The following is a 27,909-nucleotide window of genomic DNA, read 5'->3' on the forward strand; positions in this document are numbered from 1 at the left end:
CACACAGTGGGCCCGCGTGAAAGCAAATACACAGTGTTGAGATTTTCTGCAGGAGTGATGAGAGATGATTACAACGCTACGTTTGTTGAATTCAACCCCGCGCTGAAGAGTAATGGGTTTCGGGGTTTTGTAACCACAGACTTGTGGTGATGGAGGAGAGGCTTCATGAAAATCCGAGACCCCAACTGTGCAGGTTAACTGCGCCCCCATCTGTGGGTTGATGGAGGCGAGGGGGGGAAACAGGATACATCGGAAATAATAACATAAAGCAGCTACATTTTTTTCTTTACCTTTTTGTTTAAAAAAAAAAAAGGCGCCGACAAGATCTGTCTGTAAATGACTGAAAGCGGCGATGTGGCGTGCAGGAGGCTGCGAGAGGGCTGAAGATCTATGTGCTGATCTCCAGACAAGAAAGACGCTCCTCGACGCAGGTTTCTTTTCCCTTTTAATAAAAATGAGCCGATTCAGCCCGAGGATCTATTTTTCTCTCTCTAGCTACACATGCACAAGCGATTCTCTCTGTTTGAGGGGAGACATGGAAGGAAACAGGATGGGCAGTGGCACAACTGACTTGGGAATGGTATGACGAGACATGACACCGATATGCGCGCAACACCCCAAAAATTTAAGACAACATTTAACGGTGAAAAACCTGCAAATGGAGATCGTCCGCCCTCCAGGCTCGGCGAAAAATTATTTCAGTCGAGCAGTCTAGCGTGGTCCGGCCGCGATGCTGTGCGTAATGTTTTGAACGGTCGGTCAATGCGCAGACTGGTTGGAAATGACTGTTTTTATTGACGTCAGCGAACAGGCTAGTGCCCCCCTCTCTCATCCCCACAACTGCACCATCTAATGGACTTGGGTTTACATTCCAGTCATCCATCTGAGCTTTAAACAGGAATCCAGTTCGGGGAAAAACAATGCTTTAAATTCTACGTTTCTAAAAAGCAAGATAAACATATCTGGTGGTGCCTTTTCCAAGACCTACAAAGTTATTTAGGTTTTTTCCGTGTGTGTGTAAGTGTGGAGAAAGAAAGTGTGGAGCTTCTACAAGCAACACCAATGAATATTGGCACAGCATTCAAAACAAAAGAGAATTCAAACAAACGACACAAAAGGAAACCAAAAATAATTTAATAAATTATCTCATATTCGTCCCATGTCCTTCAACAGTAGCGTCATCGTTATGACCCAGGAAGAAACAGTTCACAATCCCCTTCAAAAACACAGATCTGCCTTCCCAACCGAGGCGAAATGACTCCGGCCCCCCTCCTGAAGCATGACAGCACGACGATCATGTGTCAGCGGCAACAAAGAATGACAAGCAAAAACACGTCACAGTCCGGTTTATACAGAACATTAGCAGATACATCATGAAGGAGTAACTTCACAACTTTTTCTTTTTTTGCTCCACAGGGTGACGATGCCTGTAAGTTTTCAGCTGTTGGTGGACTTCAAGAAAAAAAGAAAAGAAATAAAAGGTAGCTGGTCCACTTGTCTTCATTAAAGATCTCTTATTTATACATGGTGGACAAGAGGCAAGGACGTTTCCACTCCTTCTGCATTTTATCTTTGGAACAATACAATCAGTCACGTGACAAGACGAGCATTTCTAACCCTAAGAACAGCGTTTAGAGATGTAAAGTCAGTGCCTATTATTGGCTTGGAAGGATGTCGTCATCAGAGCTCGTTTAAGATTATAACCCATTAAATGAAAACAATAATACAGTGCAGGGTTTCCAACACTGTATTCAAGCCCAGTGGTCCAGACCAAGTATTTCAGATTTTTCTTAAAGGCAACAGCGCCAACTGTTAGGTTAGCTACTGTATCTTATTAGGCTACCAGCTCTGCCAGCTGCTTTATACATATAAAACAGAGTTAGCAGAATCAAGAAGTAAAAACAAAAAGTAAAAAGACTAGGACAAACGTTACGCCTTAATACAATGTTGTTCAGCTGATATTTGATTATGTGAGCATATTTCATCTTGATCTGGGGCTCTCCTGCTGATACACACCGTTTGCTTGCTTGTGTTTGGAGAGAAAAAGTAGTGCTAGCTGTTCACAGTTCCTCAGTGTCACAAAGGCTCCTATGCTTGTCATTCTGTCCTATATATATGGTGGAGGATCATATTAAACATGGCAAAGCTTTCAAAGAATGAGGTCGGCATATGTACAAGTAACCCCTGTGTGCCAGAAGCTTTCTTTTTTGTTTTGCTATGTATGATGACATAGCGAGCCAGTATTCCCAAAATGGCCATCGCAGGAACACAGCTCTGTGAGCAGAGAAGCCCCGCCCACACGTTTAAGCCATCTGCTGAAGGGCAGCCAATCAAAAGACTGTTAGCTTAAAGATAACCAGGATAAAACAGCTCATTTGAGACTGAGGATGCAATGAGGGCCTGCACCAAGGCCCAGTGTAGGATACAGTCTGGCTTATTTTGAACTGTGAATCATGTAAAGCCAATCTAATGTAAAAAAAAGTGATGAAACTTTAAACCCTGACTTATCGAGCACTGCTGGTCAGGCCTGTCAACTTTTCTGGCGGAAACTCTGCAAATCCAGGTTAGACAACTTGTATTCATAACATCAAGTCCTACTATATTCACTCTACCTATTAAATATCTCAATAATACCATTTGACTTTCTATAATCGCAATAAAAATCTATTCATCACAAATTCTGTCTTCGTTAGAGAACCTGCGGCATCGCACCGTCTTCAGTTTTGACATTAAAAGGAAACAGAAAGAAAAACCCTCTAACATTGTCTGGTCATTAAATAAGTCTGGGTTGAAATTGTAGCTCTTTGGTTTCCTTTTGCACTAATAAAGGAAACTCTGTCACTGTGGTACAAGTCTAGTAAACGACACTGGTCCTGTTCTCGGTTTTGCTTTAGACACAGACATGAGCCCACATCATGACACTTTTATGGAGGAATGTGAGTCTAAGCAACCAGCCAGTGGACTACGCTGTCGTAGTTTGTGTGCGAATTTCTAGTGAAATTCAAGGAGCCTAATGACAGCCGTTAGTCTTCTGCCAGAAACACTCGCACTGGAATGTGAAAGCGGATCTCTGGCAGGGTGAACTCACAGTGTCCCAGACTGAAGTTCGGGCATAGCTGCTCGAACACTGTCTGTGCTCATCCTTCTGGACTATTCTACAGTAAGACTTGAGAAGTTGTGCGGGTTTGTTGTCCGTGTTTGTTTTGTAGTCAGAAAGAGAGGCAGAGGCAGGCGTGGCCGTCCTTCCAGCTTTTTCTTCATGGCATTTCGGGATGTTAGAGTATCTCCAAGTCTACATGACGGACCTCTGGGTTGCGTTGCTGTAGAGGCACAAAACCAAAGTTACGCACAAACTTGACTTGCAATTCTTAATCAAATACTTTTATTTAAAAATACCATTCTATGGTGAAAACGGAGGTTTGTGGCTTATGATAGGTTGGAAGCCTGGATCACTGCGATCCTCTTCACAAAAAGCTAACAGGATGTTTTTTGCTGAAAATAATGTCTGAGTGAAAAAAAGCGTATAATTTTTCTTTATCAAACCGCCACCAAATCTATGTTTTTGATATGTAAATGCAATTCCCAGAAGCAACATTGTCAACGTTAGGCTTTAAATGAACGACACCATGGCTGGATGATCAGAAATGGATCTTTTTTGGGAGATGGGATCATGTTCGATTTCCCAGACAACACTCTTAGTCAAATTCACAAGTGGGATATTTCTTATTTCTTTACAAAATCTGAAAAGCTGCTGCAATTATTTTAACAAGGACATTATTATAATGAACTCAGTGACTGAGATATGAGAGCTCATCCTGAGTGTTTCCCAGCTTAAAACAGGAATCTGGAGGGAGTGACTACAAATACAAACACAAAGGGTCTGCATCTTCTCAATTCATGCAACAGATTCTTTTGCCTTAGGAGAACTTTAAGCATTCCCCTTTTTGCCATTTAAGTAACAAAAATGTATTTTAAACTTGAGCAAATTAAACCCAACTTTACAAAAAATGTATTAAACATCACAATACTGGTGATCCTTCTCCGGTCTAAGGCCATGACCTCTTTGGGCACCAAAAGTGTTTCGTGATGCATGAAAAAATAAAGTCATTCCCAGATTTTATGACTTTTTCCTGCTGCACTCTGTAACAGCATGAGACAAACAACAAACTAGAATAGCAAAGAAATGTATATTTCAGTACTTTGAGCTCTTTCTCCAACCGGTCCACCTCAGCTCCCAGGGTGTCGATGATGTTCTCTCCGTGTTTCAGCATGAAGTTCTCCAGCTCCTCCGGGGTTTTCACCCGCTGAATGTCCTGCAGAGACACAAACACAAACATGTAGTTTTGTCAGTAAAGATACGGGTCAACATTCATGACATCGGTCCTAGCCTGCTATTAGTGATCATTGGCTAATGCAGCTCATCTGTGCCTTCAAGGCTATAAAACATGGCCCACCTGCTCAGCCATGTGATGTCATGTGATGTCTGTCTCTTGGGTGCTTGTGTTAAATAAAACAGATTTAAATAAAACTTAGATTTTATTTAAATCTGGTGTGGTCTCCCAATTACTGTCTGAACTTTGAGGAATGTAGTGACAGCAAAAACACCATACGATAATTAATAATAATAAAAAAGTGTCTTTAACAACGTCAGATGCACACCGCACTAAAGATTTTGTTTCACCAGTGAATGTCAAGAACATACTTGAAGCAACTGATGTCTGTGTAAAAAGATCAGTAATCACTGGAATTCATACTGAAGAACTGTATGACACACTGCATAGCTCATGGCCTGCAAGGACAATAACTCCTGCAGATGATAATTACACATTTATGTGTGGAAGACACAAGAATGTGACATTTAACAGGATTAGTTCTTTTATATTTCAGGACTCAAGGTGGCTGTGTACATCTGACGTTTTTAGAGAAGCAAATGATCATGAACTGTTTGCTCAACACGATGAGCTGTGTTCACAGGATAAATAACTTCAGGGAACAGATTAGAATCTTGTATACAGAAAAAAACTATTTGCATAGTGTTCCTGACTTTATTAATAAGTTATTAAAGCAACTACTAAAAATAGCAGTGGCCAAACATCCAGTCCACAAACTGCTCTCATTCTGAGTACAAACATCAATACTAAAACAAGATAACTTACGTTGAGGATTTGGTCAATGTCTTGTTTTTCCAGATAAGACCGTGTCACCACGCGGCCATCGAAGTCAACTTCAGCCTTGAAGCGCACTTTACTCAGTCCCATATCAGTGGCCTTCACATCATGGATGGCCCTGCCAACAACACAATAAAACATCTCAATGGAAGAAACAGAAAAACTACGGATCTTACTGGAGGGAATCTGCTACAACACAAAACGATCCAAATGCAAATGCAACAAATAAAAGAAACCAGTGAAACTGGTTAAAGGGTCATTTTTAATTTGAACTGCTGTTCACTGCATGTTGATTTAATCTTGACCACTTGTTTGTGGGAGGATTCAATTTATCAAAACGAATCATCCAGATTCGGAGTTAATCGAGACCGAGTTCATGTTTTGCAGTCGAGGAGGTTCGCGTGTGCGTTTGCTGACCTTACAGCAGGATCGTTCTCCAGAAACTCTGTGAGCTTCTGCACGCGCTCAGCCTGTATGGAGCGTCCCAGCAGGGCCTCTGTGTTAGTGTAGATGAGGAAGGCGGAGACTGTGCCCAGCAATGTGCCAACGCCAAGAGAGCCCAAACTATCATAGGCCGGGTTACCTGGGGTCAGCGAGTAAACATTCAGGTTAATGACTCCAGTCCAAAAGATCAGAAACATTATAAAACCGAGACATGACAACTCATGTATTTACCTGTAAGTGAGGTGAGCCCCATGCAACCAGCAGCCAGGATAACTCCCAGTACAGCAGCAGCATCCTCCAGCAGCACCACATTGGTGCTGGGGTCTCGGCTCTGCATCACTGCACACATGAAATAATACGAGCTTATTTATAGCTGAATTTTCAGATTTCTGACTTTATTTTGCAATATGCAAATTAATTCTGCCTCAGTGATGCCGTCTACACACAGCAAGACAAAACACACTATTTTCATTTTACACCTCATCCTGCTGTAAGTGTAATCGCAACAAAATCTCCAGTTATTTCCATACATATTTTCTTTAAGTTAAAAGGCACAATCATACATGTGGCTACTTACCAACACAAAAACATGCGTGTTGTCAAATAGCAGTTCCTAACATGGAAATCTCTAAGAGGCAGCCATAATAGCAGCTGTTTTAATGCTTTTAGCACAGGATACACTTTAGCATCCACTATGAAAGGAAAGGAGATAATTCACTGACAAGTACAGATGATCATCATGTAAATTACTGCCATGTTTTCCACAAATAGTCATAAACTGCTAATATATTGATATCATTTGATCTTTTCTTTAACACTTTCACCCTTTCAAACAAGAATGCTAAAGGCAATTATGAACCGTGGGCTAATGTAACAGAAACTGTGGGACACAGCATTTTAATCCTAATATTTATATACAGAGCACTTTTCTCAACACATATTACAATAACTGTAATATGTGTAACTCAGTTTGCACTTATTTAATCTCATTCGAGAATTTCATTGGATTATATTCACACAAAGACAAGTTAACCTGCATAATCTCATCCAAAGAATATTTTTGCTCAGTTATTCATGTTGAGATAAGATGCTTTCGTTTTTGCAGTTGGGACATTGTAGTCCCAAACAAAATGAGCACATATTTGCCACATTGACCTGGAATAAATTGTAGCGCCAGGTGTAAAGACAGATATGAACTGATCTGTACGTACCATATTCATAAAAAGACAATCCTTGCTGGCGGGCGCTCCTCTTTATCTCATTGATGGCAACCAGTAATGTGGCTGAGAAAGAAACAGATGTCTGAGAACAAGCTGCAGAGCAATATCTGATCTGATCTGTTGGTTCATTACTATAACTTACCTCCTTCAGACACCAGAGAGCCCGCCAAAATACAGTAAGCCTGCAATGAAGAAAAAAATATGTCGGGAAATGTTTTTTAAATTTGTTTTGAATAATTTGAGTCAACACAGACACTCACCCATAACAAAGACTCGATGGGTTCCGGGTGCAGCAATCCCATGATGCCGTGGTACCAAGAGAGGCCTGCTCCCATCATAAAAATGCCCACCCCACTGATGAGGGAGGCAATGTAGCGCATGTTGGAAAAGCCATATCTAAAAATCAGAACAAAAAAGCAAATACAGAGCAATGGCACTCAATTACAGCCAACATTTACTCCACCATTTTTTATGTAGAGCAATAACAGAGATGTGACACCCGCCGCAGCCTCAAAGAGTCAATCATCAGCTGAAGCAGGCACACCGAGCGACACTGAGGTACCCACAGAAGACGTTTTGTGGGCACATCTGCTCACCATCATAGCAAAAAACTCTTTTTTTTTTCTTACTGTCTTCATAATTAGTTGCAATGTCATGAAACTTCACAAATAGATAGAAAACGGATAACTTAGAAGGTGGGAAAAAAGCCTTGTAGATTTATTTTGCATAAGGACACAAAACCTTTTAAATGTTTTTTACCACTGAAAGTAAAGTTATAAATTTACATAAGAAAGTTCAAAAGACCTACCTGGAGAAAATGGCTTACTTATACTCACTATGTGCATCCTCATCTCCAAAAATTTAAAAAAATGGTGTGGGTGTCTTTTCCAAATCCTTTCTCCCTTCTATGAATTATTTATTAGCAAGTATCCACATCAATGTATCTAATGTTTCTACATTTCTATACTTCTGTAGTGCCAATGTTAGTAATGTGCAAGAAAATTTAATATTTGGGTGCTGACAATATGCTGCAACTGACTTTGACACATTACTGCTTTTATTCCTTTTCTGGCGAGCACTGAACCTCTTCTTTTAATTAGTACAGGAAGGTGTAACACTTACGGGTGCACGGCATCTGGGTTGCGGACAGACTGGCTGATTCCCAGAGCGAGCAGAGCCTGGTTGCACGTGTCGGCCAAAGAGTGGATGGCTTCAGAGAACATGCTAGCTGATCCAGTGTAGACCCAAGCCAGGAGCTTGAAAAAGAAATTCAGCCCATTTCTGAGAACAGAACATAAATAAGTGAAGAGCTCACCGGGCACACAGATGTAAAGTTTCACATTTCAAGCTCAACAACAGTTCTGATTAAATTGGTTTATAGATTTATCAGGTTGCCTGCACTGAAACCCATTTCTTAAAAACTGTTTTAATCCAACATTGTGTGTAAATTGTTCCAATTTCTATTCTAATGCCTCTCAATCACTGTCATGTGCACTATGCAGTCCAGTGAGCCTCTCACCACTCTCCTATTTCATACTGATTTTGCTACATGTGACTGCACATGTTCTCTAACACAATCACCTTAACTTAATAAGCCACAGGACTGCACATGATGCATGCAGTTTCCATGCAATTCCTAATAGAAATGTGTGCATTTCTCGGGGAGTCTTTACAAGTTACTTCTCATCTGAGTTCACATGAATGTTTTGCACTTTTATTCATCCGCAGCGATTTCTGTTTTGCCGTTTGATTATTTTTGCACCTTCTGATACTTATCCAGCATACTGTATGTAGTAACCCTGCTGAGAACAGACCCGTAGCTCCTCTCTCTAATCCAATACCTCCCACTGTGTGTGCAAGAGCTCAGCAAAGCTGCTGAGTGCAGAAAGACTTGGCCACAAGACCAAAATGCACTCATGAATGAGGGAGACTGGTGAAACAACTTACATGCAAATAGCAACCATGACCACCTTCCCTGGCCCTTGTAGAAATGTTGTCCTCTGGCCTGATCGTGGCTTTATGAAAGATAAGAGACATTATTACTCTGCAGTTAAAAGGAAATAAGACCTGTACTACGAAGCAGGATTACAGGCTTAACGAGATGACTTCAGTGTTAACATATGAAGGTGCTACACCACCACTGGAACTTAACCTGAGCAGGTTTTACTCGAGATCAGCAGATACGAAACCATCACCATTCCTAGAAGATCCAGTGGCCCACAGTGTGCAGATAAAAAAGAAAAAGAGGGTCTATAGTTTTTAGAGACCATCTAAACAGTTCCCTTAAATAAACACATTCTAAGTGCAGGGAACCTATGGCCTTCAATTCTGTCCTGTTGGGATACACAGGGGTACAAAGCAGCACAGATTGGGCCTCAAAAACAAATACTGTGTACGCACCAATCTGTGCATAAATCCTGCGTACGAACAGTTCACACACAAATCAGTAATTTATTAATAATTTGGTATCTGAATTTGTTTGTACCTCTTGAACATCTTTAAAAAAACAAACAAACAAAACAACCTACTTACTACTACTGATTATTACCATTATCAGTTTTTCTTGTTATTATCATTATTATCTTTGGTCATAATTTACAGCCTTCATCTAGATACACCTGCTCACATTCATACAAACACACTGGTTTGGCAGCAGCAGTTGTGTTCACTATAACATGCCTTATGTATTTAACTTGTCTTGAACCTGTGGTTCCAACATCTTTTGCTACCAAGGCTGCTGGATTGGACTTTTTACTTTTACCATTTTAAACCTTGTGGGGTGCTTCCTGTTTTAGGCAGCCCACTTTAAATCAGATTAATTTGCACAAACACAGGTAAAAACCAAAGTGACCAATTTCAAAGTAGAGCACATATACAACTATATTCTTTTTTTTTAGTTCTTTCATTTCTGAAATGCAAGATGTATTACTGTACAGAAAAAGAAAAGCATCAGATAAATACCAGTTAAATACCAAATAATCATAAATGGCCCGCTGCTACGTGGCCACTTGAGAGGATGATATTACTACGATCGTTATTGGGCTCATATATGATTTGTGGCTCCATGCAAATTTTTGTGTGCTCAAAAATGTCCCTTTTGATACTAAAGGCTGAGGAGCTGTGACCCAACTACTCTTTGTTCGTAAAAGACACCACTAGACAACAAATCAGCAGATCTGTGTTTGTGATGGGTCTACCCCGGGAAACCCCGGGTTGACTTTGAGAATTAATAACCACCTTTGAGTAATGTGGAAAAGCTATCCTATGTATGCTGAACTTGCACTGCAGTACATGCTCTAGGTATCCAAAAACCCTAGTTTAGGTTGCTAAGCAAATAAGAAGATGTATGTATGTTGTTGTCAGGATGTAACACACCAGTAGAGTATAGAAAATACCATGACGCTCCAGACAAATGGAGAACAGTGCAGTCACTGAAATAATGTCAGCATCGTAGACTAAAAAGGGGGACTGTGTGAATGCCAACAGATAATAGGAATGTGTCAGAGATGCAGTGACCTCTCTAACAGGGGCAAAGATCAGGTAAACACCAACTGATACTATTTTATCCAAAGAACTTGGACGTGGGTAGATTAACATTACTTATCATGCTATGGACAGCTGGTAATATTATGTAAATAGTAAATGAACTGGTTCTTATATAGCGCTTTTCTACTCTACCTGAGCATTCACAGGACCTTATACAACTTGTCTCATTCACACACACAAAAAAAAGTGCTTTATATCTAACATTCATACACCAAGGGAGCAACTTGGGATTAGCATCTTGCCCAATGATATTTGGCCTGCAGAGTGGACCAGAAAGGGATCGAACCATCAACCTTTCATTTAGTAGATGATCTGCTCTAACCCCTAAACAATTACAGCAATAGAAGCAAAGAGCTCACCTTAGTGTTTCCCCAAAAGTCTTTATATTCTTGCAACAAGCGCTGATTCCGAAAAATATCTTAAAATAAAGAAAAAAAGGGCAAAACAAAGCTGATTAGTTCACAGAGCAACAAACGACAGAATCATTTCACATAAATAAAAAAAACAACAATGTCATCATTAATACATGTTTCCACCTGCTATTTCATGGCTGCTGTTAAACATTTTGTCACCAAAAATCGAGCTTCGGATTAGAACTTCACTGTTGTGTGTGTTTACATGCATGAAGCATTTGAATAGAGTAAATCATTTTGACATGCACTGGATTGCCTGACTTTCTGGAAACAGTAGTAGTAGCTGCGCTTCCGATGATTTTCTACTTTTATCCTCACCTTGCTGCGTAGATTTCAGTTTCTCCTCTCTGCCGCATTTGTGACTTATTTTTCATCTTTGAAAGGACCTACACTGCATTCTTGTTGTGTTGACGAAACAGACATGCACAGTAAGGATAACTGGCAGGACATTTTGATCCAAAGGAGCACAGATGGGTCAGAACCTTCCCACTGGTGCATTCATATCTAGCGTTTTTATTCAGGTCAGGCTTTTAATCTTGTTACTTTTGTGCATGTGAGCATGGCTGCTGTCACTGTTAACTCCACACTTGCCTAACTCAAGGTTGACTGCTAGGTATAATTTTTAAATGTTAAGATTTAGTCCGTATACGCTTCAAAGCCACTTGTCTTTGTCTCTGAGTTTCTTTAACACTGATGGCCAGACAGTTAGTTTGTATATCACAGCTGACATGACAAATGATCTATAACATGTTAAGTTAACTTTATTGTGTTAGGGTGTCCCGACAAATATTTATTTTCCGTGTCAGGCTTTGAGTGCGAAGAACTGGAATATTTCAGTACATTAGATCTAACAACGTGAGCGTTTGTCAGAGGTTTTAGAGTAATATGGTGAGCAAAAAGAGTGTACTCAGTACACTGTGGCTACGTATTCCAACTGCAATGTTTTCTATAAATTAGCAAAAAGTTTTGAAATTTCAAAGCCTGTTGAACTGTTTTGGATTAAGACCAAAGATAAAAACCTACTCTCTTGGTACTCTCTCTCCACCTCTTTCCTGAGGTTTCTCTCTCTGGCCAGAGCTTCATGGCTTCCCCAAACATCTAGTGCTCTAATAACAAAGAGAAATAACTGAATTAACAGGGGTTAAGAGAAAAATATCAGTGAAGTCTCTGGATTAAGCAGTAATAGTTTGGGAGGTGTTGTAACGTATTTGTGCTTAAGATGGAAAGCAGAGGTGTTTAACACTTACTTGGCCTCAACGTCTGAGCGCAGGAAGACAGTGAAAGCCTCTGTGTCATCATGGGGGCTGCGCCTTCTGATCTTCCGGAGTTGTTCCAAATCACTGTGAAGACGTGAGGGTAAGACTTAAGTTAGACCCATGCTGCACAAGGCAGTCCTACATTAGTTAATCACAGCAGCACACATCCTTATTAACCAAAAGAAATTTGTCTACCAGCATCTAAGTTAGCAGAAAACACTCAGCTTAGCTTTGATGATTTACAATTTGGTGCTGTTGTATAAATCAAACATTGAATGTTAAACAACTGAGGACGAGGAGTTACCTTGGTTTGAGGCAGAACTCATTCATCGCTCTGACTGCAGTGATGAAGTTGTTCTGAGTGTATTTGGCTCCATATTCCCTTTTCTTCAGGACAGCACGAACTGCATGTGACCACAGTGGGAAATTAAATTCAAGCTACCCGATCACACCCACATTCTTATTTTAAATGAGTTTAACGTGATGGAATGACAAATGTTGTTCTTTACCTTTCACTTGAATTGTCTCTGCTTTAGTCAGACCCTGAGGTGTTGCACCTATTAGAACAAATAATGTATCTTAACTGCACATTCCTCACATCATACATTTATCATTTAACTGTTTCCTACTGTTTGTGTTGACACGAGAAGCAACAAATACAAAAATATGCTTGATTATAAAGGAAAACCTGTGCACATCACAATGGTTTAAATCAAGTCTCTCAACAGCTACAATTTATGGAGCTTATGGAAATCTTCAAGTTTCTTACCTGGTGATTCTGGGGTGGCCTGTGGAGCACCAGATACAACCTTTGCTGCAGAGGGGGCATCACCTGATGGTGGTTTTGGGGGACCATCTTTACCGGTATCAGAGGTAGAGTAATACTGGACCTTGCCCAACCCTAGAGAAACTACACGGCAGTCTGGGAGGCTGAACCATAAGCTGTGTAGCCCTCCGCTTTGCCAACCTGTGCAACACAATCACAACTTGCCTTTTCATGCCCTCTCAAACAAACACCAAGCCTTAAGAGAATGAACAGATGACCTTAACGTGAAAGTCTGCTCACCGTGGCACAGCTGCGGAAACCTCGGGGGCCGCTGTGACAGGGACGATCTCTGTTGCAATGAGACCCTGCGGAAAACATGCCACGGTCTGTGGGCGGCCAGGCTGGGAAACATCCTCGCTGTAGCGGGAATCGGTACTGACGCACAGGAACTTTCTATGCAAGAGTCACAGACAGTCCGCACGTCAACGTAACCCACTTCTGACAGATTAAGGCCTCTCACGTCCACACAGTATCACCAAGCAACTACGTTAGCATGGCTGCAAACAAGCGTTTAACTGACACGGATGTCAGTTAAACCCCGTACCTGCTTGCAAGCACTCACAGAGATAACCCGGCGGTTACGTACCAAACAAGCTAACCTTGCTAGCCAACACCGTGAGCTAGTAACCCTGAGCCCTCGTAGGTAACAAGTGCCGTATAACATTTTAATTCACTTAGAAACACCTGACTAGAGCGTACATTTAAATGGAGTGCTCATAGAACCCAGTACCTTTCTGTGGTGAGGTTTATTCAGCATAATCTGTGTCCATTTTGCGAATCTATGGCCAAACTGATGATGTGAACGCCACTGTAGCTTCACAAACACACACGTGACTTGTGACGTGAAGTATTCGGCGTTGCTTTAACAGATATCGCGATATTTTACAAACCGTTGTTTGGACCATTCGTTTTGACATCTGACCAGGAATTTCTTTGAAGCCGTAGTTTGCTCTAGTATTTGATGCTTCTTGAAGAGTTTCTATGCTTCTATCAGTTTTTGGTTTCGATGCTCGTCTTGTAAATTCACCAGCAGGAAAAAATATGCTTTATGTGAAAAAGTGTTCATTTATTTATTTTATACTACAAAAAGATGACCCATATAAATCATGACTTGATTTATCAAGGGGAAGAAAAAGCTATCAAAACTTACCATATGAAAAAATACACCAACTCCACTTGTTAAATTATGAATTCACTGTGGTTAACCATATTTTTTGGAAAGCTGAGTTCAGTTTTACTAGCCACAGTCAGCTGTTGAGAAAAGGAACACAAAGGCTTGTCTTAGAAGAATAGAATAGAATAATCCTTTAATTGTCCCACAACGGGAAATTTGGTTGTAACAGCAGCCAGAAAGACACATATACAAACAAACAGTACACAGGACACAGAACAGAAACATACACAATTTTTCTTACATATTTACATTAAGGATAATGGTTACTATAAACAGAGTACAGTTATTAAATAAAATAAAAATAACTACAGATAAGAGGCAAACCAGGTTGTAGTGCGAATCGGTTGATTAAATTATTGCAGTTACAGCGCAGATGTAAACATCCACGTTTGTTGGGAGCAGTTCTGATTGTACAGTCTGACAGCTGCAGGGAGGAAGGACCTGCAGAAACGCTCCTTCATGCATCGAGGATGCAGCAGTCTGTCACTGAAGCAGCTCTGCAGTTCAGCAACATTTACATGCATGGGCTGGGAGACTCTGTCCATCAGAGATGTTATTTTGGCCAGAGTCCTTCTGTCTCCCACCACCTGCACTGGGTCCAGGGTGCATCCCAGAACAGAGCTGGCCTTCCTGATGAGTTTATCCAGCCTCTTCCTCTCAGCTGAAGATAAACTGCTGCTCCAACACACCACACTGTAAAAAATGACAGATGTCACCACAGAGTCATAGAAGGTCTTTAAAAGCGCTCCCTGGACTCCAAATGACCTCAGCCGCCTCAGCAGGTAGCGTCTGCTCTGACCCTTCCTGTAAAGAGCATCAGTGTTGTGGCTCCAGTCCAGTTTATTATTCAGGTGAACACCCAGGTACCTATAGGAGTCCACTATCTCAATGTCCACTCCCTGGACGTCTGCAGTGTAGAGGGTGAAGAGGAACGGTGCCAGCACAGTGTGGGGCCCCCGTACTGCAGACCAGCGTGTCAGAGACACAGCCCTGTGTCCTCACATACTGTGGGCGTCCTGTGAGGTAGTCCAGTATCTGGGACATGTGTTGGTCCACTCCTGATAGCTCCAGCTTGTCTCTCAGAAGTCGTGGCTGGATGGTGTTAAAAGCACTGGAGAAATCAAAGAACATGATCCTATGGAAAGGGAACAAAAACAAAACAAAAAATCACGGACAAACAGTATCCCATATTCTTGATTTTTACTTTACAAACACTTGTAATGACTAACTACTCCTGACATCAGGCTGATCCTGCCACGATTTGTTCCCCCTGTCTAAATGACAGACAGTATTTCATAGTTGTTTATGTTTTTAAACCCATTTTGCACAAAGAGGCATTTTTTGAAAAATGTATTTATAGCAATGTTGAATAATATTATTGCACAAGAAAAAAACAACACGTAAAATAATCACACCGTGACGCCTCTGCCTTTCTAAATGGAGGGACAGTAACGTGTGTAAGCGTGTAAAACCTGAAGACAGTCAGATTAACAGTAACAGTATTTTGTTTCTATCTCCCATTCTGCAATTCATCTCATGTAAACAATAACTTTGTTTCCACTTTGTTATTTTCCTCCGGTTGTTCCTGCATGGGAAAGAACACTTTATGGATCAATTCTGCAACAGCAAACATGGTGGGAAAAGTTGTCTGTGTCAAATAAAAAAGTTCCAAGTTAAAGTTGAAGCCACTATTATAATAACGGAGTGTTTAACACTTAAATTGACAAAGGAGGGCATCTGGGGGACAGAGAGTGTCCTCCAGTACATATTTCTTGGGCCATTGGGGATATTCAGCCACAGTGATTGCAGATGAAACAGGTTTCAAAATTAGACTTTCCTTTGCTGTATTTTATTATGTCAATACCCACTGCAAGCTTGCTGTGTGAAGGAAGGCTGGTTATGAAAAAGTGCCACAAAGTTTAAAAAGAGACGAAGAAAAAGCCTCTTTCACATCATCTGAGAGATAAATTTTTATATATTTTTTACATGGTACTATATCCTAATGTCTCAGCAGAAATCAGTCCTTGTCAGGGCAGGCGATGCGTTTCTAAATCTTCTGTTGTTCAATTTTGGTGAAGCTGTGCGAATTGTCACCTCAGTATCTCGTCTGCTTCAAGATTTGATATGTTGTGTATCCAGGGATATTCTTCCGCATACAATGGCTATAATGAGTGACTAACTAGTGTTGCCTTCCAGCTCAAAGCAGCCTGGCCTTTCTGCTCTGATCTCTGGCATCAACAAGGTATATTTTCCACAGTGAATGGGACTCACTAAATATATTGTTTTTTGGAGCATTTCTCTTGAAATCCTGGAGGTTGCTTGAGAAAATCCCAGTTGTCAGATCAGAACTTGTGACACCAACCACGTCATGCTCAAAGTCACTTGCTGCTGTGTAATTGGATGAACAGATATGCGTGTTAACAAGTAGCTCAACAGGTATATCTAGTGTGAGCTAAAGTGGCCACTAAGTGTAGAATAAACTAAACAGCAAGGGTATTTTGTTGACAAATAATATCCAGTTTCATCATACTTTTTACAATAATTAAATTCTGAAAGTCACTTTTTAACCTGAAACAGGAAGTATCTCTCTTTAGTTTGAGTGGGGATTTATTCCCTCTACCCAAATAGGAGAAGCGCTTCATTTATTGCCCAATCAACCACAGAATTTAGTCACTGAATAAGAAATAAAAATCACAACATTTAAGAAAAAAAAAATCTGCAGGTTTATTGTTTTTTTTTTCTTAACAGTACAGTAGATACATGTCATGACCCTGCATTGGTAGGGAATAGGTGCCTTAAAGAACAAGCAGTGCTTATTATATTCATGTGACGAATGACTGACAAATCAAACACATACACTAGGAGAGAGGTCTTTTGACTTCCCAGCAATCTCTTGACAAAAATACCTGCAGATGCATCACTTCCATTTCACAATCATTAAAATGGAATCCAGAGTTTTCAACCCATACTCAGGAACCACAGTACAGTCTAGGAAGACCATAACTTGGTCTTGGTCCATTTAGTTAAAAATGAGAAAAAAAAGTGAAACACTGCGTACAAATAAGGTCACTTAAATGAGAGAAAAATGGAAGCATGTAGGCTGGTTAACAAAGCAAGTCGTCAAGCTGATGCGAGAGCAGTTCGAAGGCGTGACTCTGTCCTGGTATGCTTGTCTGTGTTGCTGGTCGTACAGGGAAGCAAGAGGCGTAGCGGGTGGGGGATGCCTCGGTGAGTTTGTTTTTGCATTAACGCATCGTGACAAACTCCTCGGATGAGGTGGGGTGAATGGCGACTGTCTTGTCAAAGTCTGCTTTGGTAGCACCCATCTTGATGGCCACGGCAAATCCTTGTAGCATTTCATCACAGCCAAGGCCCTGCATGTGCAGCCCTACCACCTGCGAAGATTGTAAAAAATACAGTCGTCTTTTTTTTTTTTTTTTTTTAAAGAACTGCAGCAGAGTGAAAAGAAACTGTTAAAAGATTTTAGTAGAGGCTTTAATGACACTTAAAGATGGCTTCAGGACTGCCTCCTGTATTAGTTTAAGTACTTCCAAGTTATTTTTTTGGAAAGTCTCAAATCTATTCTTCAATCCTGGTACATATAGCTGTGAAAGTGTAGAAAACAATTGCTTACAACATATGACGTAGGGCTGCCACGATTAGTCGACTAGTCACGATTACGTCGACTATTAAAATTGTCGATGACTAATTTAATAGTCGACGCGTCGTTTGAAGCTTTGTAAGATCACAAAAGACGCAGGAATAAGTAGCAGGATTTAAGAGTGTAATAACGGACTGAAACAGAAGATGGCAGCACTGCATGTACAAGGATGCCAGCTGCCGTTAAACCCCGAAGAAGAAGAAGCTGTGTCCCAGAATAGCTAGGTTTCATTTGACGTAGACGTGACGTCGACGTAAAGCACGAAATTTGACTGGCGGTCAGAAGTGAAAAAGATAAGCGCAAAATCACAGACAGACAGTACGCAAAATGCCTATGTCCTGTTGTGTTTACGGATGCTCCAGTAGGTCGACCAGAGAAACTGATAAACGGTATTTTAGGGTACCAAAAATAGCCCAACGAAGAGGAGAAAAATGGAAAATTCTAACCGAAAAACGTAGGAAAAAATGGATTTTAAATTTACGTTTACAGTCGGGAGGAGCAGAGTCTGCCAATGCCCGTGTCTGCAGCGACCACTTCGTCAGAGGTAATGTTATGTTTGCAAACGAACTTATTAGCATTAGGTTGTCGTTAAATTCTCGTTTACTTAGTGCTTTTAAGTTAGTAGTCTAATATTGACTTGATTGGGACTATAGGCTGCCCAAGTGCTTTGGATGACGAAGAGTCGGAGGACTGGGCTCCGACGGTCAATCTCGGCTACGAACGAAAACCCAGATCGGAATCAGTTCTCAAACGAGAGAAAAGAATGAAGCTTAAGGCAGAACAGCATCGATGTGCAGAGGCGATTTTGGATATGCAACAGACGGCTGAGAGCCCGGATTTGAGCCTAGTGACAGTGGAGAACAGGCTACTAACCCTGCCATACAATTGCAATGAGCTGCAATCACTTCTCCATCCTCCTTTGCAATTACCCAAGTCTTCAGAGGTGTCTCGTTAGACCGCTGAGAATGGTTTACCTTGAAACAAACAACTGTCACTCTAACGAAGTCCTAAGGATGTGGCATGTTTGTTGACGTTAAAGCCGCTACCGCTAACTGTTAGCGTGTTTAAGATAAAGCAATATAAGAACAAACACTCACCCTTGCAAACACCAAACTGTATCCATCACGGAGACGTTTTGTTCCAAGGTTGTGGACCCACCCGCTGACAAAAAAAATTGTACGCCTCCAGACTCTTGAAAGCTTTCATTTGCTGCCTAGTGTAGTAAGAAGTCTGGAGGACCAAGTAGTTGGTGATATCCACAGCCTCGATAGTAGGCAAATCCTTTACTTCTGTGGTGTATTCGGACATTTTCAAAGAATACGGATCACGTCCGATATATTTTTTAACTATCTGTTTATATCTCTCCCGAGAAACGGGGTCTAAAGTTGCACAATAGCTGCTCTCCTGACTCTCCACAGTGTCCTCCATGTTTACTTCCGCCCTCCACTCAAAAATCGCGCTGCCTCCGCACGTCATCAGAACCACGTGACCGCAACCCAACTATTCATAGCGCAGCCCAGCTCTGTTGTCAACAATGGCGGCAGCTAGTTAGTTTTAATATTACTCTTATTATTCTTTCTGGGTCACAAAATAAACGTTTAACATATTTTCAGGCGAGAATGTAGCTGTGTAAACCTCAAATATCTGCTCAGTTTATCAGGACACCGCATATTTTCAAAAGCGCTCCGACGTTTTCAGAGACGTCTGTTACCCACTAGCTCGATAGCTAGCCGGGGGCAAGGCTCACTAGAGCCTGTGAGAACACCGGACTCCCGGCAAATCGTTTTCAAACCCACCGCCGTCACTTAGCTTAAAATGTTATTGTTTGGCTTTTTTCAGTATTTTATTTGTTCCTGAGTAAATCGGTTTGGCTAAGATTAAAGTTATAGTTTTTGCACAGCTGAATAAACTTCAAGCAGACAGCTGATCATCAGAAGTGTGAGATGCTCCAGAATTTACTCCGGTGTCCTGTTATATTTTAGATAGCAAGGAGTTTATTAAACTTCACCGAAACAATCTGCAAATTTCATTCAAATTTAATAAACTATCATCTTGTCTTTATTTTTAGTTAGCACAGACCTGAAACACTTAAAGCTGTAAGCTAATGATAGTTATATAAGAGCAGATGCTGCTGGTGCAATAAGCTGTACTTTTACGTCCAATGGATGATGATGTGATTAGTCGACTAATCGCAAAAATAATCGGTGACTAGTCGACTATCAAAATAATCGTTTGTGGCAGCCCTAATATGAAGAGCTCCTGTATTACTGGTTGGGGGAAAAAGGCCCCATACGCTAACATTTACTGGTGATGTCTTAGCCCAAATGTGGTTGTTTACGAATAAAAATAATGCACTTCAACGTTAAGATGATTTAGAGAAGAACCTCCTTTTGTTGTTTAAATAATAGAAATAAATCGTCAAGAAGATATTCATTAAAATATTCACTATTTCATAAATTTAGGTGACAGTAATAATGTGCTAGAGTCACATTTATTTAGAGCCTGTTGTCTGGAGAAGAGATGACACTTACCTTCTCCTCTTTGCCCACACACACCAGCTTCATGATGCACTGACTCTTCCTGCTGGTGATAGCGTGATACATTGGTGTGAAAGAAGTCTTGTAAATCTTCACATTCTCCTTCCCTCTGGTTTTAATGGCCTCCTCTGTGACACGAACATTATCAAAAGTAAGGACAGTTTTACATCTTGCTGAGTAAAAATGGGAATAGCGCATAAGATAAACGATTAAATGAAAGCCGGCCACAGAAACTGAGTTAAACCCACCGAGATGTGTTTTTTATTGTTCTACTCACCCTCTGTGAGGCCCACCGTGCCGATTGGTGGGTGGCTGAACACCACAGTGGGAATACAGGTGTAGTCCAACTTGGAGTCCTTCTTTCCTTCAAACAGTCTGTGCGCCAGCTTTCTGCCTGCAGCAATGGCAACTGTCCCAACACATGAAAACCTCATCAGAATGCTGCTAACACTCAAAATGCCCACAAAAGGGCATTTTATATTAAAAATAGGTTTAAAAAAAAAACCAAACTCAAACACTTCAAAATACAGAAGTAGAAAAAAGGCACCAGGAGAAGAACTTCACCAGGATACCAACATGTTTTGTCAAGAAACCTTGGTCACTCAAAGTTTTCTTTTACTCTTTTGTATTAAAGCTTTGACCTCAAATAAGAGTTTTTTGTTAACTACAGAGATGAAGAATTGATTTTTTTGGTTTTAATCAGCATTCATCATTTCACCCTGCCCTCTTCAGAAGTTACTGAAAAAGACCAATTGATCCACTAAATATAGATAAATAATAGACTCTCAAAAAGGATTTCAGAGCTGGGGACATTTGGGACCAAATCCTTGTCTGAATACTGTTTTCTTTGTTTACCCACACGAGCAATCGGTGAGCCTGAGTCACACCTGAAAAGCCTTCCTGTCTGAGCGCCTGACCCTCCCACGCGCAAGAAACCCGACGGTTGTAAACACAACAGACTCAGACTCCAAGATCACGTTTGTATAGGACAAATTTCTGGAGACTTGTTATTTAAAGTTTTCCTATTTAAAAACATATTTTTAATATGCACAAGTCACTTGAAAAAGCCACTTCACAAAATTATGTATCCCCTGTAATCACCCAAAACCATGGGTGAGGTCACAAAAATGCAAACCTGGCATTTCAGTGCTGTTATTTGGAGTCACCAGTGTATGAAGTGTGTGTGGTTTTAAACTTGAGGTAGGTCTTTCCTCTAATAGACACAGAGAGACGTTATCCATTCTCACAAAGCGACTTACACATAAGATCTGATAATGTCCTGTCAGTGCACTCATCTGCAGCCTTCACAGCTTTGATATTCAAATATCCTCTATATAGCAATAAAATCCATTCAGAGCTATTAAACATAGACCCAGAAACCTTTAATATCACCAGGCTTCACTCAGCAATACTAAGTACATGGAAAAATAGTTACAACATCGGGAAACAGGTTGGAAAGAACACACACAGACACAAAAAGTGGATAAAGAAAAGTTGGGTTCTACCAGGTGTGAGAAGAGCTCTGCCACAAACATCCCCGACAGCGTAGATCCCCGATCGACTGGTGTTCTGAAACTCATCCACGATGATGTGGCCTCTTTCATCTGTATCCACACCCTGACAAAGAAAGAAAAGAAAAACTGTTTCACGTCTTAGAAACGAGTAAAAATGTGAACCGTGGAGATTAAAACAGATTAGGCCCATGTTTTCTCCTAGTTCCCTTTGAACTGGTTATTATTCTTGGAACTGTCTTCAGCTTTCCCTTAACATTAACGTCTCAAAAGAAACCTCCCAAAACTCCCATCCTTCTCTAAGAGAGAGTATTGTAGAGAAACACAGTTCGGATGAATAATGGTTTTAAGGAAAGGTAGTGCATGTTTTGCCTCTTTCTGTGTGCTTCCTCATGTATGATACTGACAGTGAATAAGAGACATGCGACTGAGAAGAGAAATCCCGTGTGGGGCAAGAAATAACGATGACTCAGCTAAACTGGAGGATTAAATGTAAAGCAGAACAGACAAAAGAGAGACGGGCCTCAAAGTCTTAAAGCGTGAGAACATTCAACATGTTTTTAGGTTTTTGAAAAGAGCTGGTTAAACTGCTGCTTTGACAAGTCATTCATTCTTCCTTCATATAACAAATGATTCAAACGATGTTATTACACATCCCTCAAATCTAAGCTCGGTAGACGGATCAAAGACAGTCAAAAGAAGACGTTGGCGTAACTGAGACTTTGCTGCCCCGCCTTCATTTATCAAGTATTTATGCCAGAATTTCATGCATCACCTTCAACAAAGTAGTAGCATGTGGAAGCTGTCCAGCCGTGTTCCCAGATTATCTGTTATTAAGGCTTAAGTCAGCTTTTTTTGGGATACCAGTTTTTTGCATACAAGCCTTAAATTATAAAATATTTTATTATTATTTGTGGAAAGCAGTTTCATGTTGGTATGTGTGCCTAAGACACAGTTATCGAAAGACATCTGCCGTCCTGTTATGATCTATAAGGACAATTATGCAGCGGTAGTGTCTTACTGCTCAGTGCTACATGTAAGTAGCACATAATATCTCCCAATAAATAAAATAACAACAATAATAATAATAAGTATTTGCACATTACACTATCCAATCTACAGATAAAAATCACAGGTAAACTGTTACCATCTCGCCGATGTTCAGTCCACCTGTATTGGGCTGCCTGCCGATGGCCCAGAGAAGGCAGTCCACTCCCTGGATGGTACTGATCTTCTCCTCGTCATTCTTCTTCTCTGGGTCTTTGGTAACCACCGTCACCTCCAGCCCCTTGTCCGTTTTACTCACAGACTTCACCTGAGAGTTCTTCCACAAATCTATACCAGAGTTTTGCAGTTCTTTGGTGCAGTTTGCACTTATAAAGGCGTCAAAGTTCCTCAAAACCTACAGACAGAATACGAGAGTACACATATGACCACATGGCTCCACGCTTCTAAGAACAGTCATATTGTGATTCTGTGTTGTCATTTTTCTTACTCCCGTCTGTCGAATAATGAGGGATGTTTTGGACCCTAAGGTGGAAAGAATGCCCGCCATCTCCACTGCAATATAACCAGCACCCACAACCAAACTGCGTCTGTAGGAAAAAACAAATACTATAATCACAGACCTACATGGTTCTGACGGTCTCCCATTAACATCAGTATGTATGACAAGCTTACTTTGGCAGTGTTTCAAGTTCAAAGAAGCCATCACTGGTAATGCCCAGGCTTGCCCCTGAAATTGTCAACAAACACAACAGCTGTCATCTTCTACACATCTGACTGATGCTCACTGGTAAAACAACGTATAGCACAGGAGCACCACAGGGAACTGTGCTGTCCCCTCTTCTCTTCACCCTGTACACCTCTGACTTCTGCTACAACTCTGAATTATGCCACATTCAGAAGTTTGCAGACGACACGGCCATCATGGGGTGTATCTGGGATGATCAGGAAGAGGAGTACAGAAGTCTGGTGAGGAACTTTGTCGCATGGAGTCACACAAACCACCTGCAACTCAACACCTCAAAGACTAAGGAACTGGTTGTGGACTTCGGGAGGTCTAGAGCAGGTCCACTGCTGGTTCAGATAGAGGGGGAGGAGGTGGAGGTGGTCAACAAGTACAAGTACCTCGGGCTGTGGGTGGACAATAAACTGGACTGGTCATGCAACACAGAGTACCTGTATAAAAAAGCCCAAAGCCGACTGTACTTCCTCAGGAGGCTGAGGTCTTTTAACATCTGCAGGAAGCTCCTGAGGATGTTTTACCAGTCGGTGGTTGCTGGAGTACTTTTCTATGCTGTGGTGTGCTGGGGGAGCAGCACAGCAAAGAAGGACTCATGCAGGCTGGAGAAACTGATCAGGAGGGCTAGCTCTGTGGTCGGCATGAAGCTGGACACTCTGGTGACAGTGGCAGAGAAAAGGACATTAAAGAAACTGATGGACATTATGGACAATGCTGGGCATCCTCTGCACACGGCCATAAACAACCAGAAGAGTCTGTTCAGTGACAGGTTGCTTCTCCCAAAGACAAGAACTAACAGACTTAAAAACTCCTTTGTCCCACACGCCATCAGACTGTTTAACTCCTCTCTGGAGGGGAGAGGGAGGGGAAACAGGAGGACAAAGGAGGGGGGACAACTAAGCTGTAGTGCCTCTTCACCTCACTGTGCAATACCTTGTGCAATACTTTTTGTAAATAGTCAACAGTGCAATAGACTCAATACTTGAAATGTGCAATTCACTTGTATTTTTATTTTTATTCCTATTTATTCTATTTATCCCCTTCGTATATTTTATTTATATTGTCTCTGTATTTATATATATGTGTGTGTGTATAACTCTGTAACTTCTGTCGGTGCTGTGCTTTTTTGGAAGTCGAATTTCCCAGAGGAACCCACCCGAGGGATTAATAAAGTTCTATCTTATCTCTTATCTTATCTTAGCATGTTTTACCTGGAACTTCTGCATCACTCAGAACAGAAGGTTGCCCTCCAGTGGCGATGAGGATGTGAGGTGCTGTATATTTTCTTCCATTGACTTCCACAGTCGGCTCAGCATCATTTATAAACCTGGCATAACCTTGAATGGTTTGGATTTTAGCCTGAAATAGAGCACATATGAGTTTTTTTTTCTTTTGCACAGCAATTACATTTGAAAAGAACAGAAACCAAAAGAGCAGAATTCATCTGACACTTACTTTGTCAAGATTGTTGCGATAAATGCGATTTAGGTGACTGACGTACGCATCCCTCTTGGCTTTTAGGGTTCTGCAAAAACATAATATAAATTATTCAACCAGCTAAAATATGTTGTGTTAATAAACCATCATCACAAGGAATACTTGTCTTGTATCACCCTTGTGTTGCCATTTCTAGAAAATGAATCATAAAAAGCATAAACTGTTAGACCTCTCCTATAGTCTCTGTGATGGTAGAAAAATACAAGTTTGATGAAGAAAAACAAATTTAACACCTGGTTATATCCAGTTGTATTTAGTTGGCTAAATAAATAAACAGCAGTGAATCTCAGAGTAGCAACAAGTCAGCTGATCACAGCCTGTACAAAAAGAAAATTGGAGCTCACAATACAAATTGTGACTTATTTCTAAGTAACTCTTTCCCCCACACTGCATCACTACAACTCCCACCTGCTAAATCCCACTTTAACCCCTGGGATTCTTTGCACACTGAAGATGTTTGTGGAGCACTTAGTACTCTACTGTAATCCATGCAGGCACACCCCAATCCCAGCACATTCCTCTCACACTAATGTTATATTTTGAAAAGGTTTCCTCATGTTGTAAATGTAGTCAACCACTCCCTTCAGGAAGGCTTATCTTCAACAGTCATTTTTGCCCAACTTCATTGTGCACAGAGATAGAGAAGTGGGCTAAAGTTAAGCAACACAAAGTAACTGACTGAGAGGTTGTGGGAGAAATGAATGCTTCTTTGTACCAGGAAAAACCAAGACAGCTTTTAAAAGAGTTCATTGCAGTTGCAAAAAAGGAAAAAAGAAAAAAAAAAGATAAAAATCAAGTAGACACTAGCAGAAACTGTAACTTACTCCCAACTGAAACGAACGTCTCCAGTTTCAAAGCCATAATCACCATGATCGTGCAGATATTCGGCATGAACTGCTGCATTCCACATCACCTGAGAAGAAGAACAAAAAGAGCTGGCTTTGAGAACTTGAACTTTGAGAAGTGTACATGCAAAACCTTTTATTATAATAATATTATTATAATAAGTGTAAAGAAAAAGGTACCTTCTTAGGGACACAACCAACATTGACCTGAAAAAAGGAAAGAAAGCAGAACAAATGAATTGAGTGAAAGCTGGTCAAGTAGCAGTGATACAGATAGATTATGGAAGAGATACATTTTAGACTAAAGCTGCAGTGACAGGAAGAATATTTATGTAGTGCAAAGCAAAAGAACTGCAGTATCAAAAAATGCAATGCTGTGTCAGTGTGTTTCATAAAACCAACATTTTACAAAAGGAAAAGATGTAAAAGATTAGGTCAGGCGCATTCATATGGCTGTAAAGTAATACAACACCAGCATTCACTTATCAATAAGGAAAATATATGCAAATGTAACCACACTGTTTTTCACTGTGGCTTTGTGTGGTTTATGCCAAAACCATTGGACTGAAAGGTTTTGGTAGCCATTTCTTCCCCTGATGTTTTAACTGAAAAAAAAAAAAAACTATAGAGGCCTGATTTAACTAATAGTCAGCACAGACAGGCCTAACGCATTTAAAACCACTTCTTTCTTCCTCATATTGAGGCCTTGTGCAGATCATTTCAAAATGCCTCCGTTACAACAGATTCAGCTCAAGGCAACAGGAATGAGTTACAGTTTATAACCTCATCGGCTGCTTTGTACCTCAAACCCACAATGTTTGTCAGACACACAAAAAAGGAGTCGGGAGGTTTCGCAGTGAATCTGGTAACTAACGTGTCTGTGTGTGTGAGTGTGCGTGTACATGCTGAAGAGGTGACAGCAGCAGGGAGGCATGTCTGATTGATTTTTTATTATTATTTTTACTCACGCAGGTACCTCCGAGTTTGTGACTCTCGATCACGGCGGTAGCTGCTCCGAGCTCCGCCGCCCGCCGAGCCCCGGCCAGACCTCCAGACCCGCCGCCGACCACCAGAAAGTCGAACCGGGTTATCTCCGACGGGTCTGAGGCCATCCCGCTACTGATAACTCCGCGTCTGCAAAGTGACAAGAAAAACTGTTTCCTGAGAAGAAACCAGCACGGAGCTCGAGTCCGGGCCAGCTGTTTTAATAGTGCCATAACCAGGAAGGGCGCAGGAAGGCAGGGCCTATGTGTCGGGCAGACCGGGGAGTGGGAGGGTCAGTGAAAGCCACTGCTGTGTCATTGTGAACTGCAACAATGGTGTGCAAATCCCAGAAACTGTTCTGACAATAGTCATGATGATCCTCCCATGAGCGACAGTATGGTGGCTTCAAAAACATGAATAAATCAGAGCATTTTCATGCATCGAGGGTTTGATGGAAATATTTAAGGATATTTGAGGAGATCAGGCACTGGCGACTCCAGATTTAAGGATATAAAGTGAGCATCGTGACAATATTCAGAAACGCTAAACACACATCAGTAAAGCCGTTGTTTGCCACAAACTTACTGGAGTACTCACCTCGGTAATGCCAGTGATACTGACATACTAGGAAACAGTCTGCAGACTCTTGTGAACAGCATGTTTCTAACTGCTTTTATGGCATTTTAATCAGAGCTATCCTCGGGGTGCCTTTTGCCTCTCTCTGACAGCCACTGCAAGCTGATAAACGCGTGTTGTTTGACTTTATTACAGCACACACAAAAGCGTCAAAGCATTTCCTGGGTCACTGGGTGAGCCCCCTCCCCTCTACATTGCCCCGATTTAGCAAACTGCTGCCTGGTCGTGTCTAAAATAATCAGTCCTTGTGCGAGATAATGGAAAAACCAACCGACAGGTAAAAACCGTAAAACTGTGATGGTGGAAGACGCCAAATTTGAAGAGTAGCGTAGATCCTCCAAAGCCTTGCGTTGTTTTTGTGGGAGATTTGGCGTAAATAACAGGGGAAGATGTGGCAGATTTGCGTGGTATTTCTTTCAGAATCACAGGTCCGTTGCGCTCAGCCTG

The 27,909-nt window shown here is 41.2% G+C and overlaps 2 protein-coding genes across 5 annotated transcripts; both read right to left on the reverse strand.

The window, feature by feature from the left end:
- Positions 1-1,118: 1,118 nt before the first annotated feature.
- slc30a9 (solute carrier family 30 member 9) lies at positions 1,119-13,716 on the reverse strand. The gene is made up of 18 exons (XM_082557283.1): positions 13,604-13,716; positions 13,114-13,266; positions 12,817-13,014; positions 12,557-12,604; positions 12,352-12,451; positions 12,039-12,131; positions 11,815-11,897; positions 10,738-10,796; positions 8,780-8,847; positions 7,955-8,113; positions 7,093-7,228; positions 6,975-7,014; positions 6,824-6,895; positions 5,844-5,951; positions 5,586-5,751; positions 5,157-5,286; positions 4,200-4,313; positions 1,119-3,320 (listed from the first exon to the last, which is right to left on the reverse strand). The coding sequence occupies exons 2-18, from the start codon at positions 13,223-13,225 to the stop codon at positions 3,276-3,278; spliced, it is 1,731 nt and encodes a 576-aa protein (XP_082413409.1). The 5' UTR covers positions 13,226-13,266; positions 13,604-13,716; the 3' UTR covers positions 1,119-3,275.
- A 562-nt stretch (positions 13,717-14,278) lies between these two features.
- gsr (glutathione reductase) lies at positions 14,279-27,908 on the reverse strand. Of its 4 annotated transcripts, none has more exons than XM_082507728.1 (13): positions 27,424-27,908; positions 26,819-26,976; positions 26,023-26,049; positions 25,822-25,910; positions 24,956-25,025; positions 24,712-24,859; positions 23,437-23,491; positions 23,252-23,351; positions 22,904-23,158; positions 21,751-21,862; positions 20,523-20,654; positions 20,240-20,373; positions 16,747-17,442 (listed from the first exon to the last, which is right to left on the reverse strand). In XM_082507728.1, exons 4-13 carry the CDS (start codon positions 25,905-25,907, stop codon positions 17,293-17,295), a joined length of 1,242 nt encoding a protein of 413 aa, XP_082363854.1. In that variant the 5' UTR covers positions 25,908-25,910; positions 26,023-26,049; positions 26,819-26,976; positions 27,424-27,908; the 3' UTR covers positions 16,747-17,292. The 4 variants fall into 4 exon arrangements, with proteins under 4 accessions (XP_082363853.1, XP_082363854.1, XP_082363852.1 ...); XM_082507726.1 differs by having other exon boundaries at positions 26,811-26,976; XM_082507727.1 differs by lacking the exons at positions 16,747-17,442; positions 27,424-27,908 and adding an exon at positions 14,279-15,182 and having other exon boundaries at positions 26,811-27,412.
- Between the last annotated feature and the right edge of the window lies 1 nt (position 27,909).

Source organism: Aulonocara stuartgranti (genome assembly GCF_965226115.1).
Source record: "Aulonocara stuartgranti genome assembly, chromosome: 2".
Classification (NCBI taxonomy): domain Eukaryota; kingdom Metazoa; phylum Chordata; class Actinopteri; order Cichliformes; family Cichlidae; genus Aulonocara; species Aulonocara stuartgranti.

Bases quoted from the DNA above. Each gene is read 5' to 3' on its own strand.
- gsr (XM_082507725.1), bottom strand. From the start codon at position 27,059: ATGGCACTATTAAAACAGCTGGCCCGGACTCGAGCTCCGTGCTGGTTT. The intron at 24,860-24,955 runs GTAAGTGTCAGA...GCTCTATTTCAG, and splicing joins ATCGCAACAATCTTGACAAA to GCTAAAATCCAAACCATTCA. The intron at 23,492-24,711 runs GTAAAACATGCT...TGACAATTTCAG, and splicing joins GAGTGATGCAGAAGTTCCAG to GGGCAAGCCTGGGCATTACC.
- slc30a9 (XM_082557283.1), bottom strand. From the start codon at position 13,225: ATGTTTCCCAGCCTGGCCGCCCACAGACCGTGGCATGTTTTCCGCAGG. The intron at 7,015-7,092 runs GTGAGTGTCTGT...TCTTCATTGCAG, and splicing joins CCATCGAGTCTTTGTTATGG to GCTTACTGTATTTTGGCGGG. The intron at 4,314-5,156 runs GTAAGTTATCTT...GTGTCTCTGCAG, and splicing joins ACATTGACCAAATCCTCAAC to GACATTCAGCGGGTGAAAAC.